General features: G+C 45.5%; 1 protein-coding gene across 2 annotated transcripts in view; it reads left to right on the top strand.

The window, feature by feature from the left end:
- Window positions 1–1,692: 1,692 nt before the first annotated feature.
- Window positions 1,693–17,609, top strand: part of SEH1L (SEH1 like nucleoporin) — a 39,130-nt gene continuing 23,213 nt past the window's right edge. For both annotated transcript variants that reach the window (XM_025365486.1, XM_025365487.1), the window contains exons 1-3: window positions 1,693–1,938; window positions 5,504–5,554; window positions 9,347–9,493. In XM_025365486.1, coding sequence (XP_025221271.1) covers window positions 1,828–1,938; window positions 5,504–5,554; window positions 9,347–9,493 — 309 coding nt within the window. In that variant the 5' untranslated portion in view covers window positions 1,693–1,827. The remainder of the gene's footprint in view (window positions 1,939–5,503; window positions 5,555–9,346; window positions 9,494–17,609) is intronic.

Here is a 17,609-nt window from a genome sequence, read left to right as displayed (position 1 = left end):
CCCAAAGTGCTGGATTACAGGGTAATAGCCACTAGGCCTGAACTTTGGGTGATAATGACGTGTCAATGTAGGTTCACTGATCATAACAAAGGTACCACTTTGGTATGGGACGTTGACAGTGGAGGATGCTGTGCATGTGTGGCAGTACGGGTACATGCGGGAACTCTATTTTCTGCTCAATTTTGCTGTGAACCTGAAAGTATTCTAAAAACTAAAGTCTATTTTAAAAAATCCACTGTTTCACCTAATTCAACACTTCACTTCCACTCTGATAATGTCTGGCAACCACTGATCTGTTTACTGTCTTTATTTACATTGAATTAAAAGAATTTTTAAACTGTTTTGGTATTTTAATAATAATCAATATATTTTGATTGGACTTTTATAGTGAACACTTTCTTTGGATATGAGTGTCTTTGACCTTCAAAAAAGTTATAGTTGTTATCAGTTATCATAAGAGGTAGGGTCCACCTCTTAAAGTAGCAATACAATTTACGGTTGAAAAAGGTCATTTCGCCACTTCTCTTTGCAGGTTTCTGTGCAATCCGTCAGGGGACAGCTGGGACCAATCATTTAAAAACCTTTCCAGCCTGCTAATCTTACCATACCTCACATTCTTGTCATTCCTGGCCAAAATCCAAAGGGATTTCCTACAGCCTCATTTTTAGTTTTTTTTTCTTCTTCTTCTGTACTTTTGCTCCCCTGATGCAAGCTTCCACCGTCTCCATCCTAAAGTTTCCCACTACGCCCTCCAGAATGCCTTTTCCTATGAGCAAGCCCCGAGTCGCTGGCGTCTCGAAAGAGGCTCCTCCACTCTCCCGTTTTGGCGGAATCCGTGATCGGAGCCAGGCGTCCTCCCGGGGGTCTGGTCCTCTTCACCTCCTTTCCCCGAGGACTCCGGCTCCCGGCGAGCAGGCGGGCCACTTCCCCCAGCCGCTTCCTTCCCCCGGGATGACGTTTCTACCGGCGGGCTCTGGTAATTCCTACTGTTTCCCTATCCCGTGGTGGCTCCTGGAACCCCCGGGCCCGGTCTGCCGGTAAACGTTGACGCATTTAAACTACTACTTCCGATCCTCTCCTCCCCGTCCAGCCTGCGCTCTTCGGCGGCCGAGCCTGGACTGCCCGTCATGCCCTCAGGCGTCTCCCCGGCCCTCCCGGCTCCTCAGCGGTCCCTGCGGAGCGCGGCTCCTGACCACGCCACGGCTCGCCTCCTCCCCCCGCTCCGCGCGCCTCGCACGTGTCTGGGGGAAACACAGCCAAACGTCGACTTATGGATTCAGGGACGAGGACCGCGAGAGCAGTCTTCACCTTCTCATCCTTCTTCATTTCACTGTATACAAATGAGCTCTTACTGCTTCTCATCACCGGTAACTCGCCTTTTGCAGAGCAACCGCCGCCGCCGAACGCTCAGAGCCCGGAGGCACCCGCACCAGTCCCGCAGGACCCGCCGGGCCGAGGACAGGGCGGGGCTTGAGGGGGCGGGAGGGCGGGGCGAGGCATGACGGCCCGGGGAGTAGGCGGGGCTTGACGGGCCAGGGGGCGGGGCGAGGCTTGAGGGACCGAGGGGTGGGGCGAGTCATGATGAGCCAGGGCCTGGGCGGGGCTTGAGGGGCCAGGGGACGGTGTGGGGCTGGACGGGCCCGTGGGTGGGGCGGGGCTTGAGGGACCGGGGTGTGGGCGGGGCTTGATGGGCAGGGGCGGTGCGGGGGCGTGGGCAGCACGCGCCGTGCGCTCCCGGGGTGCGAGGTCGGGCGAGGCTGCGGGCCGCGCGCCGCCGCCGCTGCTGCCGCCACTGTCCTCTTCGGAGGCGCGGGCCCGACGGAAGCCATGTTTGTGGCTCGCAGCATCGCGGCGGACCACAAGGATCTCATCCACGATGTCTCTTTCGACTTCCACGGGCGGCGGATGGCGACCTGCTCCAGCGATCAGAGCGTGAAGGTGCGCGCGGCGCTTGCGGGCGGGGCCGAGCCCGGAAGGAGGGAGAGTGGGTGGGCGGTGCGGGGAACACGGCTGGGTCTGGGTTTCAGTGACGCCGCGGGAAGCTGTGGGGTGGCGGGCGAGCCCTGGCTGGACGGGGCGAAAGCGCTCCCCGCCCGCGTATTGTGGGGTCACGGCGGCCTCGCGGGCCGCGCTCCCGTGCGCCTGCGCAGCTGGTGCCGCGTGCGCGCTCCCGCCCGCAGGGGACGCCGGGCTTTCGCTCGGGCAGCGCTGCGGTGGCTGCGGGCGGGAACCCGGGGGCGGGAACCCGGGGGCGTCCCGCCGTCCGCCTGGGCGTGGCGTGTCTTGCCCGCACTGTTCACCCGAGGACCTGCAGTGGGACCTGGTGGGACACTCTGCCTGCCCGGCGCTGTGTCGAGTTCTCTGCCCCGCCGGTGTTCTCTTACTGGGGCACATGGTTTTCTCCCTGGGTTCAGAGCAGAAGCTCACTTTGTTACGCCAAGGAAGAAAAATACAAACCGTTTACATCCAATGACTTCTCTGCTTGCTGCGCGGGAATTGGAGGGTTTGTTTCTTTAAGTTCCTATAAAAGTCTGTGAACACTTCCGACAAGCAGAATTTCTTTCTTTCTTTCTTTTTTTTTTTGAGACAGAGTCACTGTCACCCAGGCTAGAGTGCAGGGGCACGATCTCGGCTCACTGCAACCTCCGCCTCCCGGGTTCAAGCGATTATCCTGCCTCAGCATCCCACGTAGCTGGGATTACAGGTGCGCGCACCACGCCCGGCTAATTTTTTGTTTGTATTTTTTAGCAGAGATGGTGTTTCACCATGTGGGCCAGGCTGGTCTTGAACTCCTGACCTCGTGATCCGCCTGCCTCGTCCTCCCAAAGTGCTGAGATTACAGGCGTGAGCCACCGGGCCCGGCCGACAAGCAGAATTTCTAATGTGGGGATGACATATGGGATTTAGGAACCTCCCAGATGTGTTGCAGGATGAATGAAAGCTGGAGTGCGGCTTATTTTGGTTCTCGACAACTCCAGAGTCACTGAAAATCTAAAGGACAGTTTTTCCTTTTTCACATTCGAGTTTGATACCAGTGATCTCTCAAAGATAAACTTTTTATAGGTAGTGTTGCAGTTCTTAAACGATGTAGTTTCTTTTTTTGAAACAAGTTTATTTTTGTTGTAATAAACTACGTTAACCGTTTTAAAGTGTAGAATTCAGTGACATTGAGCACAGCATTCACATTGCTGTGCAGCGTCACCACTGCTCATCTCCAGAACCTTTTCATCATCCTAAACTGAAACTCTGTACCCGAGAGCACCCTGTTGCCTCCAGCTCACCCTCTGGTAACCTCTTTTCTACGACTTTCTATTAATTTGCATATTCTAGGTACCTCAGATAAATAGAATCATAGAATATTCGCCCTTTTATATTTGGTTTATTTCACTTAATGTTTTTTTCTTTTTCCGTTTTTTTTTGAGACAAGGTCTGGCTCTGTCACCTAGACTGGAGTGCAGTGGTGCGATCTTGGCTTTTTGCAGCCTCAACATCCCAGGTTCAAGCGATCCTCCCACCTCAGCCTCCCCGGTAGCTGAGACTACAAATGCACGCCACCACGCCTGCCTACAAATTGTTTTTGTAGAGGCAGGGTCTTGCTGTGTTGTCCAGGCTAGTCTCGAACCCCTGGGCTCAAGTGATCCTCTCACCTCAGCCTCCCAGAGTGCTGGGATTACAGGTGCGAGTCACCTTGCCCAGCCCGCTTATGTCCATTTATTCCAGAGTACTTTTTTTTTTTAAGGGAGGAGCCATGTATTTATTTGTATATATTTTTAAATGAACAAGTAATATATTTTTCTTTTTAGAGAGTAAAAAAATTACAGGCTTATTGCTAATGTTTGTTAATATTTATTGATTTCCTCTGTTTTTCCTTTAACGTTTTAAATTGCCATGGTAGAGTGTGTGTATATATATACATGTCTTGTCAGAAATAGTGTTGTACTGAAAATTTTCATTAGTTTAGCATTTTATGTATTTTGAATGATTTTCTTAGGCTAATTCCAGAAGAGAAATTAGTGGATATTTTAAAAACTAGTGAAGAGAATTGGCAAATTGCTATTTTTCAGGTTATACCGTTTTTATACTGCCAGTGATAGTATTGATTTCATAGTGTTATTGCCCTCGTTACATTTTTAATAGGTGAAATTGGCACTTTCTTACTGTAATCTATATTTTTTCTGGGTAATAAGGTTCAATTTTTTTGTCTTGAGATGGAGTCTTGCCATGTTGCCCAGGCTGTAGTGCAGTGGCTATTCACGAGCGTGATCAAACTCCTGGGCTCAAGTAATCCCTCCTGCCTCAGCCTCTTGAGTAGCTTGGACTACAGGTGTGCACCACCATGCCTGGTTTCAATATTTTTGCTTTACCATTTGTTACATGTACAGTTGAGCCTATAGTTTGTAGATTCTGTATTTTTTTAATTTGTCTACTCTGAAATTTACTTGTATCCCAAAAGTCACACTGCTTTTGCAGTCATTTGTGCATGCGTGCGGAGTGGTGAAAAGTTTGAGTCTCAGGACAGACGTTTCCCATTGAGGTGAAACCAGGTGATACTCTATTTTGGCTCATACTGTAAGCAGGTGTTTTTTGTGATCTATTTAGTGCAATGATTTTTTCATTGTTTGTCCTTTCTATTGGTGATTTCGCTGTTTAAAATGGCCTGCAAGCCTAGTGCTGAAGTGCTGTCTGGTTCCTATACAGAAGGAGGCGATGTGCGTTAAAGCGATAGTACGTGCGTTAGAGAAGCTTCCTTCAGACATGAGTTATAGTGCTGTTGAGTGAGTTCAATATTGATGAATAAACAATATGTATTAAATAAGTTCTCTTTAAACAGAAACACACATTAAACGAGGTCATGTACTGACTGGTTGACAAAAATGTAGACCAGAGACTCACAGGAACCTAACCTAGTATTTCCCCTGGGAGCAATGTTTCTGTGGTGGAGGCGACACTGTAGAAAACAACTACTTTGAATAAGGAGATTTGACTGTAACTAATTATCTCTGTTATTTAGAGCTCAGCTTCCTGAATCCCTCAGTGCCTGGCCCAGTGCTTGACACATTCAAGGTTCTCTCTCTCTATATATATTTTTTGAGACAGGAGTCTCGCTCTGTTGCCCAGGCTGGAGTGCAGTATTGTGATCTCAGCTCACTGCAACCTCCGCCTCCGGGGTTCAAGCCTCAGTCTCTCTAGTAGCTGGGACAGGCATGGGGCTAATTTTTGTATTTTTAGTAGAGATGGGGTTTCACCACGTTGTCTAGGCTGGTCTTGGACTCCTGACTTCGTTTGCCTTGGCCTCCCAAAGTGGTGGGTTTACAGGCGTGAGCCATCGCACCCGGCCTCCCAATGAATATTTAATTGAATGAATGAATGTTTACTTGCTGGTTGTATTCTTTTGTGAATTATATGTTCATCCCTTTGCTTGTACACTGATTCAGTCTTACAGTTTTTCGTATCAATTTGTAGGAATTTTTGCATAAAATATCTGCCTTTTATTTTCTTGTAGGTCTGGGATAAAAGTGAAAGTGGTGATTGGCATTGTACTGCTAGCTGGAAGGTTAGTGTTTATTTTTACAGTTATTAAAAATACAGAAATATTTACTGTTCATTGCATAGTTATCAATGAATTGTTTTGAGAAAATGATAAAATTAATATAGTAGTTCTTTTCCTGGAGAGACATTTTACTGCTTTTCACTATTAAAGTAACAAGTGTGTTTCTCAGAATTTGAGAGTAAGAAAATCTGTAATTATGTAGAATTCTAACATAATTATCTTAGTAATTCAGAATATTCCTTTTTCCTTTACGTATTTTAATAGTTGTAATGTTACATACATAGTTTTCTCTTTAAAAAAAAAAAAAACCTTTACTCAAGTAGAAATTTTCTTCTTTTTTTTGGGGGGACAAAGTCTTACTCTGTTGCCCAGGTAGGAGTGCAGTGGTGTGATCTTGGCTCACTGCAACCTCTGCCTGTTGGGTTCAAGTGATTCTCCTGCCTCAGCCTCCTGAGTAGCTGGGACTATAGGCACGCACCACGATGCCCGGCTAATTTTTGTGTTTTCAGTAGAGATGGGGTTTTGCCATGTTGGCCAGGCTGGTCTCAAGCTCCTGACCTCAGGTGATCTGCCCTCAGCCTCCCACAGTGCTGAGATTACAGGCGTGAGCTACCGTGCCCGGCCAAGTAGAAATTTTCATACCTTAAAAGTCATCCATTTTGAATGTACAGTTCGGTGAGTTTTAGTCACACTGCGGTCCGGTTTTAGAACATTTCTCTCAAACTCAGACGTTTGCTTGTGGCCTCTTCCCACTCCAAGCCCCAGGCAACCACTGATCCATTTTCTGTCTCCATAGGTTCCTCTCCCCTACCCTCCTCTGCCCTTTTTTTTTTTTTTTTTTTGAGACGGAGTCTCGCTCTGTCACCCAGGCTGGAGTGCAGTGGCCGGATCTCAGCTCACTGCAAGCTCCGCCTCCCGGGTTCACGCCATTCTCCTGCCTCAGCCTCCCGAGTAGCTGGGACTACAGGCGCCCGCCACTCGCCCGGCTAGTTTTTTGTATTTTTTAGTAGAGACGGGGTTTCACCGTGTTCGCCAGGATGGTCTCGATCTCCTGACCTCGTGATCCGCCCGTCTCGGCCTCCCAAAGTGCTGGGATTACAGGCTTGAGCCACCGCGCCCGGCCTCCTCTGCCCTTTTCTTGAGCTGGAGTCTTGCTCTGTCGCCCAGGTCGAAGGGCAGTGACGTGATCTCGGCTCGCTGCAACCTCGGCCTCCTGGGTTCAAGCAATTCTCCTGCCTCAGCCTCCTGAATAGCTGGGAATACAGGCACCTGCCACCACGCTTGGCTAATTTTTGTGTTTTTAGTAGAGACAGGGTTTCACCATGTTGACCAGGCTGGTCTCAAATTCCTGACCTCAAGTGATCCGCCCGCCTTGGCCTCCCGAAGTGCTGGGATTACAGGCGTGAGCCACCGCGCCCGGCCTGGTTTATCCTTTCTAGAAATGTCATAGAAATGGAATTCTGAAATACATAGTCCTTTGTGTCTGGTCACTTTCCTTTTGCATGTTTTGAGGTTCATCCATATTGTGTCATGTGTCAGTTGGTTCCTTTGATACTGAGTAGTCAGTTGTATATATATTGCCACGTTTTGTTTGTCTGTTCACCAGTTGATGGACATTTGAGTTGTTTCTAGTTTTTGGCTATTACGAGTAATGCTAAGAACGTGCCATGTAAGTCTGTGGACATACATTTTCATTTCTTTTGGATAGATGCCGAGGAGTGGAATTGATGGGTTATGTATACTTAGCTTTCTAAGAAACTGCCAAACTCTTCCAAAGTGACTGTGCCCACCAGCCGTGTGTGAGGTTCCAGTTTCTCTGCAGCCTCACCTGCACTTGATGATACCTGTCTTTTTTATTATAGACGTTTTAGTTGTTGAGAAGTGACCACAAAATCATTGGATTTTATTTGTATTTCCTTAATACCTCATGTTGATTATTTTTTCATATGCTTATTTGCCATTCATGTATCTTCTTTTGTGAAAGTTCTATCCAAACTCCCCCCCTCCTTTGAGGTGAGATTTACATACCATAAAATTAATACTTTTAAAGTAAACAATTAATTGGCTTTTACTTAATTTACAGTGTTGTGCAGCTATCACCTCTTTCTAGTTCTAAAACATTTTTATCATTCCAAAAGGAAACCCCTATCTCTTGCTTTTAAGCCTAACATATTTCATATGTACTTTTCTATATCTTTAAAGGCTTTTTATTAACAGCCAATAAAAATACCATTTTACTTAACTAATGGATATTTAAGTTTCCATTTTATTGTTATGAGCATCTTTGTACAAACCTTATTCTTTAGTTAGATTGCATTTTACTGTAAATCTAATAAAACTTACCTGCCTTAGTGTGCATTTTTAACTTTATAGCCCTGTATAAGTAAGAATTAAAGATGGTACAGAAAACACTGGACAAAACAAGGTTAAAAAATAAGGGTGCAAAATGTACCTTTAGTTGGTGACATTACCATGTTGAAGTTATTGGTTAAACTATTTTTATGTTGTTGACTGTAAAAAATGTTAGCTATAGAGTGTGAAACACATTTTCTGCATGTTGTTTGTTATTATACAGTATTTTCCCTGAGAAGCACCTAGCAAATTCTTTTGATGGTGACATTCTTTAAGATCTTTATATCCCTTCTCCGATCCCCTCCACTCCCACCCCTTGGCCAACATGAGGGGTGTAAGGATTTGGGCTTCCCTGTATCTACTCTTCATACAGTAGTCTGTTATCAATAGACTATATTGTCAGTTAAAATCATTTAAGCATTTTATGGCTATAATCTCTATATATTATTAGACTTTTAAAGCAATTTTTTTTTTTTTTTGAGACAAGGTCTTGCTCTGTCACCCAGGCTGGAGTGCAGTGGCGCAATCTTGGCTCACTGCAGCCTCAACCTTCCAGGCTGAAGTGAGCCTCCCACCTCAGCCTCCCAAGCAGCTGGGACCACAAGTGCTGCACACCACCACGCCTGACTAATTTTTTGTAGAGATGGGGTTTTGCTGTATTGCCCAGACTGGTCTCGAACCCCTGAGATCAAGCAGTCTGCCCACCTCAACCCCTCAAAGTGCTGGGAATACAGGCGTGAGCCACTATGCCTGGTTGAAGCAAATTTTTTAAAAAACTATTTTTTTCATTGAGCTATAATTTACATATCATAATGTGCACCCATTTAAAGTGTACAATTTAGTGATTTTAAGTATATTCATTAAATTGGCGAACCACCACCACTTCTAATTTCAGAACATTGTTTGCCACCTCTAAAGGAAACCCAGCACTCATTTAGCCATCACTTCATGTTCACTCTGCTCCCATTCCCTGTGGATTCCATTCCGTCTCTGTGGATTTTGGAGCAAATAAATCTAATGTTATTTATTTTATTAGATGGGTATTTTCTGTAGAAAGAATTTACAAGTAAAATGGTGGACTTGTAGAATCTTTGTTTTAAAGGTTGGTTACGCTAAACTCTGAAGCAACTCTCCAACTATCAGCACTGGAAAGTAGTAAACTTTATCTGGCTAGATTTTTGTTTTATTAGTAAAATGTGAAAAGAACTGAATTCCAGAAGCGCTATAATCCTAAGTATAGAATGTCTTCTAAAGGTTAAAACATTCTGGATTTAACTTTTTATTTACATGTTATGTTGATCAGTTTTCTCCTCTTACAGAAGTAAAACTGTATTGTGTCCTTACATAAAACCAGTGTTTATGAAATATGAATAAACTAAGTTTTTAGGAAAAAAGGAGCCCTGGAATAACGAATATCTGTTCTTTTTCTTTTCGATTCCCCAGACACATAGTGGATCTGTATGGCGTGTGACATGGGCCCATCCTGAATTTGGACAGGTTTTGGCTTCCTGTTCTTTTGACCGAACAGCTGCTGTATGGGAAGAAATAGTAGGAGAATCAAATGATAAACTGCGAGGACAGAGCCACTGGGTGAGACATTTGTTGGTATTCTGGGGACTGGGAAGACATGAGCAGCCAAGGAGCACTAGTCCCAAGGCTACCTCAGATAATTGGTAAAATATCACCACTCCCCTCTATTTTTACCAGTTCTAAAGTTCTTCCTTCCATGTTTTTTTCTTTCTTGTTTATTTCATTTTAACGTGGGTCTGAAGCAATACTTAGGAGCATCATTGCATTGCTTATAACTTTTATGATGAATCCAGAATATTTGCATTGTATTTGATTTTACCTATTAATAGTCGTATATGATTTTTAAGTATTCTGGCTCACTGCAATCTCAAACTCCTGGCCCTACCTCAGTTTCCTGAGTTGCTGAGATTATAGACGTGAGCCACTGTGCCTAACTCTAAAATTCTTTTTGTTTTTTAACCTGAAACTCTTAAGGGTTAATACAATTTTTTTTTTTTTTTTTGAGACGCAGGCTCATTCTGTCGCCCAGGCTGGAGTGCAGTGGTGCGATCTTGGCTCATTGCCAGCTCTGGCTCCCGGGTTCACGCCATTCTCCTGCCTCAGCCTCCCGAGGAGCTGGGACTACAGGCGCCGCCACCGTGCCCGGCTAATTTTTTGTATTTTTAGTAGAGACGGGGTTTCACCGTGTTAGCCAGGATGGTCTTGATCAATCCTGACCTCATGATCTGCCCTCCTCGGCCTCCCAAAGTGCTGGGATTACAGGCATGAGCCACGGGTTATAGGCCAAGGGTTAATAAAATTATTTTAAAAATGTTTCTTCTGTTTTGTGGTTACTTTTGTTTTCTTAGAATATATACTCTCCTCGGCCGGGTGCAGTGGCTCACGCCTATAATCCCAGCACTTTTGGAGGTCGAGGTGGGCAGATCACCTGAGGTCAGGAGTTTGCGACCAGCCTGACCAACATGGAGAAACCCCGTCTCTACTAAAAATACAAAACTTAGCTGGGCATGGTGGCTCATGCCTGTAATTCCAGCTACTCAGGAGGCTGAGGCAGGAGAATCGCTTGAACCCAGTGGGCAGAGGTTGCCGTGAGCTGAGATCGTGCCATTGTACTCCAGCCTGGGTAATAAGAGTAAAACTCCGTCTCAAAAAAAAAAAAAAAAAAAAAAAAAGAAAATGTACTCTCCTTATGCCTGTAATCTCAGCACTTCGAGAGGCCAAGGCAAGTGGATCACCTGAGCTTGGGAGTTTGAGACCAGCCTGACCAACATGGTAAACCCTTTCTCTACTAAAAATATAAAAATTACAAAAATTAGCCAGGCATGGTAGCAGGTACCTGTAATCCCAGCTACTCTGGGGGCCGAGGCAGGAGAATCATTTGAACCCGGGAGGCAGAGGTTGCAGTGAGCCGAGATCGCTTCATTGCACTCCAGCCTGGGGGACAACAGCGAGACTTCATCTCAAAAAAAAAAAACCACACACTCTCCCTTATCTGCATCTGCTTTTATCGCTGTCTTTGCCTGACTGGATGTTTGAATTTGGGCAAGAACATAATATAATCTGTGTGCTGTTGAAGTTCCTCATCTATAAAGTGAAAACATTGAACTAGATTATATGTAAGACTCTTTCTAGCATTTTCATATGAAGGTATTATCATCTGCAGGCTTTTTTCCCCCCTTTTATGATTTGTTTTTTATAATACATAATCATGCACACGGTATAACTTTAAAAAAAAACAAAAGGAAGTATGTAGTGGGAGTGTCCTGCTATTACCCCTCACCTACCCTCCCTAATGCATGCTACTACATTAGAGCCAGTGGCAGCTCATTGCCGTCTCAACCTCCTGGGCCTAAGCGATCCTCCCACCTTCGCCCCCCAGGTAGCTGGGACCACAGGCGTGCACCACAGGCTAATTTTTTTATTTTGTAGAGATGGGGTTTCACCATGTTGCCCACGCTGGTCTTGAACTCCTGGACTCAAGCAGTCCTTCCTCCTAGGCCTCCCAAAGTGCTGTGATTATAGGCGTGAGCCACTATGCGGGCCATGATGCAGTTTTTTATTGTGGTAAAATATGTATAATGTGATATTCCTCATTTTAGCTGTTTGGTTTTTTTCCCCCCCCCCACACAGAGTGTTGCTCTGTTGCCCAGGCTGGAGTAAGGTGGTGGGATCCCGGCTCACTGCATCCCGCCTCTAGAGTTCAAGCGATTCTCCTACCTCAGTCTCCTGAGTAGCTGGGACTACAGGCATGTGCCACCATGCCCAGCTAATTTTTTTGTGTTTTTAGGAGAGACAGGGTTTCACCATGTTGGTCAGGCTGGTCACAAACTCCTGACCTCAAATGATCCGCCCGCCTTGGCCTCCCAAAGTGCTGGGATTACAGGCGTGAGCCATGGTGCCTGGTCCATTTTAACTATTTTTAAGTGGTATAATTCAGTAGAATTAATTACGTTCACAGTGCTGTGTACCCATCACTGTTATCTATACCCAAAACTGTTCATCATTGCCAGCGTAAACTCCGTATTGTTAAAGAATGCCTCCCCCTTCCTCCTCCCTCTACCCCCATTCAACTGTCTATCAATTTGACTAGGTACTGCATATAAGTGGAATCACAGTATTTGTCGATTTGTGACTGGCTTGTTTCACTAAGTAAAATGTTTTCAAGGTCTGTCCATATTGTAGCATATATTAACTTTATTCCTTTCTATGGGTGGGTAATATTCCATTGTGTGTGTATACCACATTTTGTTTATCCGTTCATTTGTAGACGGACCCTTGGGTTATTTCCGCTTCATGGCTGTCATGAATACTGTGAGCATTGTTGTACAGATAAACGTTTGAGACCGTGCTTTCCATTATTCTGGATATATACCTAGGAGTACAATTGCTGGCTCATATGGTAGTTCTATGTTTCACGTTTTTAGGAACTGTCCGACTTTTCCGTAGCAGCTACACCATTTTACATTCCTACCAGCAATGCTCAACGGTTCCAATTTTTCCAGATCTTCATTAGCACTTGTTATTGTGCTTTTTATTGTAGCCATCCTAGTGACTGTGTTGTGACGTGATATCTCCATTGTGGTTCTGATTTGCATTTCTCTAGGAATTACTGATGTTGACTATATTTTCATGTGCTCATTGACCAATTATATGTCTTCCTTGGGAAAATTTTTATCCATATCCTTTGCCCATTTTTTAAAATGGGTTTTTTGTTGTTGTAGGAGTTCTTTATATGTTCTAGATATTAATCCCTTATCTGGTATAGGTTGAGTATTCCTTATCCATAATGCTAGGATTCAGAAATGTTTTCCATTTCGGATTTTGGAATATTTGCATTTATACTTACCAGTTAAGCATTTGCCTACTTATTTATTCACTTAATAGAGTTGCCCAGGCTGGTCTTGAACTCCTGGGTTCAAGTGATCCTCCACCTTGGCCCCCCCCAGAGTGCTGGGATTACAGGTGTAAGCCACCATGCCCGACTCCAATTAAGCATTCTAAATCCAAAACTTTGAGATTCAGAATGCTTCAGTGAGCATTTTTTTTGAGCATCATGCCAGTGCTCAAAAAGTTTTGGGTTTTGGAGCATTTCAGATTTCAGATTTTTGGATTTCATATGCACAATCTGTAAATGATTTACAAATACTTTCTCCCATTCTGTGGGTTGCCTTTTTCACTCTTGATGATTTTCTTTGATGTACAAAATTTAAAAATTTTGAAGTCTAGTTTATCTATTTTTTTCTTTTGTTTCCCCTCCTTTTGGTGTTATATCCAGGAAAGCATTGCCAAATCCAGTGTCAAGAAGACTTTCCCCAGCGTTTTCTTCTAAGATTGTTATAGAATCCTCAATTCAGGCTTGTATCCCCAGTGCGGAGCTGAGATCAAATACTGAGTCATCGGTACTTGGAGATAGAGAAAGGTTTATTTGATTTGGCTAAAGCAAGAAGGTGGGAGGAAAAGATCTCTTAAATCCATCTAAACAAAAGGAAGCAGTGGGTAGTTTTTAATGTGACTAGAGAGTAAGGGATGGGGAGTTTCACAGAATCTAGTGGAAAAGTCTGTGTTTTTTTAGTCTCAGATAATGCCTTCAGCAACCAGACATCTGGTTGTTAGCAGCTGGTAACAGTGTCCCTAAAGCCATTCATTTCTTCTGGCAACAGTTTTCTTTACGTGACCCTGAAGTTATCTCTTTCTGCTTGACAAAGAAAAGCAGTACATCAACAGTTTATCATTATATTGTTTGCAACAAGGAATATTTAGCAAAAAGTGAGTGATTAACATGTGCAAGCAAGCAAGGGCCTGATAAAAATTATTTATTTCAGTCATTAAAAAATGCTAGGGTGCTGAAATCTAGTTTTCCCAGCACCATTTATTGAAAAGACCGTTCTTTCCCCTGTTGAATGGTCTTGACACCTTTGTTGAAAATTAATTGGCTATATATATGGAGGATTGCTTTCTGGGCTCTCTTGTGGACCACTGGTCTGTATGTCTCCTTGTCCTAATAGCGCACTGTTTTAATTCCGGTAACTTTGTAGCTTGAGTGGCTATTCAGACTGTTTTACAGCTCTTCTAGGGGGAGGAGTATGTCTGATTGCCTTTGCACTAGGGATTCCCTAAGCCAAACAGCTGCTTATGGGGAGGAGGGAATAGAAATTTATAGACTTATAAAGGATTTTTTGGCATTAAATCGGAGGTGTGTCAGTTCAGTATACTATAGGTTGGATTTGGGAGTGGTGGCATAAGAAGGACTTTTCTTCAAACTTCAAGATACTTATTTGTATTTAGTTTAGTCACCTTTCATTAATATATTAGCAGTGGCAAATCCATTTGTGTGTGCAGCAACCTTATTTCTTGCTTCCTCAGAAGAAAGAATTCCACCTAGGGGGGCATAAGGCAGAGTAAGAGACTAAGGTAAGTTTTAGAGCCAGAGTGGAAGTTTGTTAAAAAATTTTACAGCAGAAATGAAAGGAAGTAAAATACACTTGGAAGAGGACCAAGTGGGTGACTTGAGAGAGTCAAATGCATGGTTTGACCTGTTGTAACTGAGCGAGTTGTGGACAAACGCCACACTGTGAGACTAATTCAGGAGTCCTTTTATTGCCGGCCACCGAGAGACGGCTAGCGCTCAAAATTCTCTAGCCCCGAAGAAGGGGCTAGATTTCTGTTTATACCATGGTCTAAATAGGGGAGGGGGAGTTTAGCTGAAGCATTTTTTACAGAAGCAGAACAGGCAAAAAGTTAAAAAATCAATTGGTTACAGAAGCAGTTACAGAAAAATAAACAGTTCCAGGCGCGGGGACTCAGACTATCACAGAGAGATAAATGCAGGGGCTTTAGGTACCATCCAGCGAGCGCGTCCCCGGGAGCTGCTGATTGAACTTGCCTCAGTATCTTACCAGCAAGTGCGTTCCTGGAGTCAGCTTGCCCTCGCTACGCCTTTCACGGGGGGAGGTAAGGTGGGCTGCAAGTGAAGGCACTGAAATGGAGTCTGTCGGGCTCTCTCAGCTGAGAGAGGCAATCCGGTTAAAGCAGACCTTTGACTTGGGTGGTCAGACGTTGGCGTGCTTCCCGGGGTTGCGTCTCTTCTCCTCTGATTCCCCCCTGGGGTGGGCAGTCCGCGTGTGCGGTGGCCCGCTCGTGCTTGGGAGGGCTGCGTGTGCGGTGTGTCTACTGGAGTTGTGCATATGCTCGCTTGAGGCCTTCTTCCCTTACCAGAATGTTCCTAGAAGGTCGTACATCTGCTGGGTGCCGCCATTTTGCCTCTTAGTGCGCATGCGTGAGCCGCTTGTCCCCTCGTCCGCCTCCTGCGGTCTCCCCAGGCGCTGCCGGTCGCTGATGTCCGGGGTTTGTGTCTGTTCGCAGACTGCGTTCGCGGGCGTGGCTGCAGCCAGTGGTTGGTTCAGAGAGAGAGTTTAACCACGGCCTGCCCGTCACCGCATGGTTGCTTGGTGTTCCTGGTGGGGTGGGGTCCTCTGCTGCCCTGCTCCTGTCTGACGACCCACTGTAACACATGCGTTGATTTTCTCAGCATCTGTGTTTGTATTATTCAGTGGGGTCTGTAGACAAATGTTTGCTAAGGTGTTATCTTTGAAGTGTATGTAATATCATCCTTTTAATATTGAGACTCTTGTTTTTTGAGACGGAGTCTCGCTCTGTCGCCCCGGCTGGAGTGAGTGGCGCGATCTCAGCTCACTGCAAGCTCCACCCTCTGGGTTCCCGCCATTCTCCTGCCTCAGCCTCCCGAGGAGCTGGGACCACTGGAGCTCACCACCTCGCCTGGCTAATTTTTTTGTATTTTTTAGTAGAGACGGGGTTTCACAGTGTTGGCCAGGATGGTCTCGATCTTCTCACCTCATGATCAGCCCGCCTCAGCCTCCCAAAGTGCTGGGATTACAGGCGTGAGCCACCGCGCCTGGCCAATATTGAGACTCTTTAAGAGGCATTTTTGGCCGGGCGCGGTGGCTCAAGCCTGTAATCCCAGCACTTTGGGAGGCCGAGACGGGCGGATCATGAGGTCAGGAGATCGAGACCATCCTGGCTAACATGGTGAAACCCCGTCTCTACTAAAAATACAAAAACTTAGCCGGGCGCGGTGGCGGGCGCCTGTAGTCCCAGCTACTCGGGAGGCTGAGGCAGGAGAATGGCGTGAACCCGGGAGGCGGGGCTTGCAGTGAGCTGAGATCCGGCCACTGCACTCCAGCCTGGGCGACAGAGCGAGACTCCATCTCCAAAAAAAAAAAAAAAAGAGGCATTTTGGTAACCATAGACAGTAATCTGTTGATTTCTAAACTTTATTGACTTTTTTTTTTTGAGACAGAGTCTCGCTCTGTCACCCAGGCTGGTGAGTGACGTGATCTCAGCTCACTGCAGCCTCCGCCTACCACATTCAAGCTATTCTACTGCCTTAGCCTCCCTAGTAGCTGGGATTGCAGGCTCCTGCCATCACGTCTGGCTAATTTGTATATTTTTAGTAGAGGTGGGATTTCACCATGTTGGCCAGGCAGGTCTTGAGCTCCTGACCTCAAGTCATCACCCACCTTAGCCTCCCAAAGTGCTGGGATTATAGGCGTGAACCACCGCACCTGGGCTTATTGATGTTTTTAGTAAGGTTTTATCTTATTTGTGTGCCAGAAGGTAACTTTTAAATGTGATGTTGGAATTTTACAGTGATCACAGAGCTTGCTTTCTACCGTTCTTTTGGTCTCTGTTAAATGCCTTCACTTAAAAGTGCATGGTAGCTTCGTGCAGTGGCTCACACCTGTAATCCTAGCAACTCGGGATGCTGAGGTGGGAGGATCGTTTGAGGCCAGGAGTTGGAGACCCATCTGTGCAACATAGTGAGACCCCCATCTCTAAAAAAAAAAAAAGAAAAACTAGCTGGGCATGGTGGCAGGTGCCTGTCATCCCAGCTACTGGGAAAGCTGAGGCAAAAGGATCACTTGAGCCATGATCATGATACTGTATTCCAGCCTGGGTGACAGAGCAAGGCCCCGTCCCTAAGAAAAAAAAAAAGGAGAATAATAGTGGTCCAAATGGGATTAACAGAAAATTACTCTTGAGAGAAGAAATTGCATGCCTTCCTTAGTGTTTTTTTGTCTATTCTCCTCTGATTCCTCCCTTGGGGTGGGCAGTCCGCGTGTGCCCACTCGTTGTTGTTTTATTGGTTGGTTGGTTGGTTTGTTTTTTTGGGACAGGGTCTTGCTCTGTCACCCAGTCTGGAGTACAGTGGTGCGATCTTGGCTCATTGCACCTTCTGCCGCACTGGCTCAAGCAGTCCACCCACCTCAGCCTCCCGAATAGTTGGGGCCACAGGTGTGCACCACCACACCTGGCTTTTTTTTTTTTTTTTTTTTTTTTTAAATTTTTAGTAGAGATGGTGTCTTGCCATGTTGCCCAGGCTGGTCTTGAACTCCGGAGCTCAAGCAATCTGCCTGCCTCGGTTTCCCAAAGTTTTGGGATTACAGGTGTGAGCCATCATGCTCAACTAATTTACTGTTAAAGGATCTAATGCCTGCAGCATGCTTTGTATGTCAAAACTACTTGTCTAAAAATTCTAACATTTTCTGTTTTTTGTGACCAGTCTGCTTAAGAGAGATTACTTATATATAAAGGGAGGCTTTTGGAGGTAGACTTTTTTTTTTTATTAAAGGGAGTAATTAATTATAGCTAGCTAATT

The sequence above is a fragment of the Theropithecus gelada genome, chromosome 18 (genome assembly GCF_003255815.1).
Source record: "Theropithecus gelada isolate Dixy chromosome 18, Tgel_1.0, whole genome shotgun sequence".
Taxonomy (NCBI): Eukaryota; Metazoa; Chordata; class Mammalia; order Primates; family Cercopithecidae; genus Theropithecus; species Theropithecus gelada.
The sequence above is the reverse complement of the archived record's forward strand: the minus strand, read 5'-3'. Positions and strand labels throughout refer to the sequence as shown.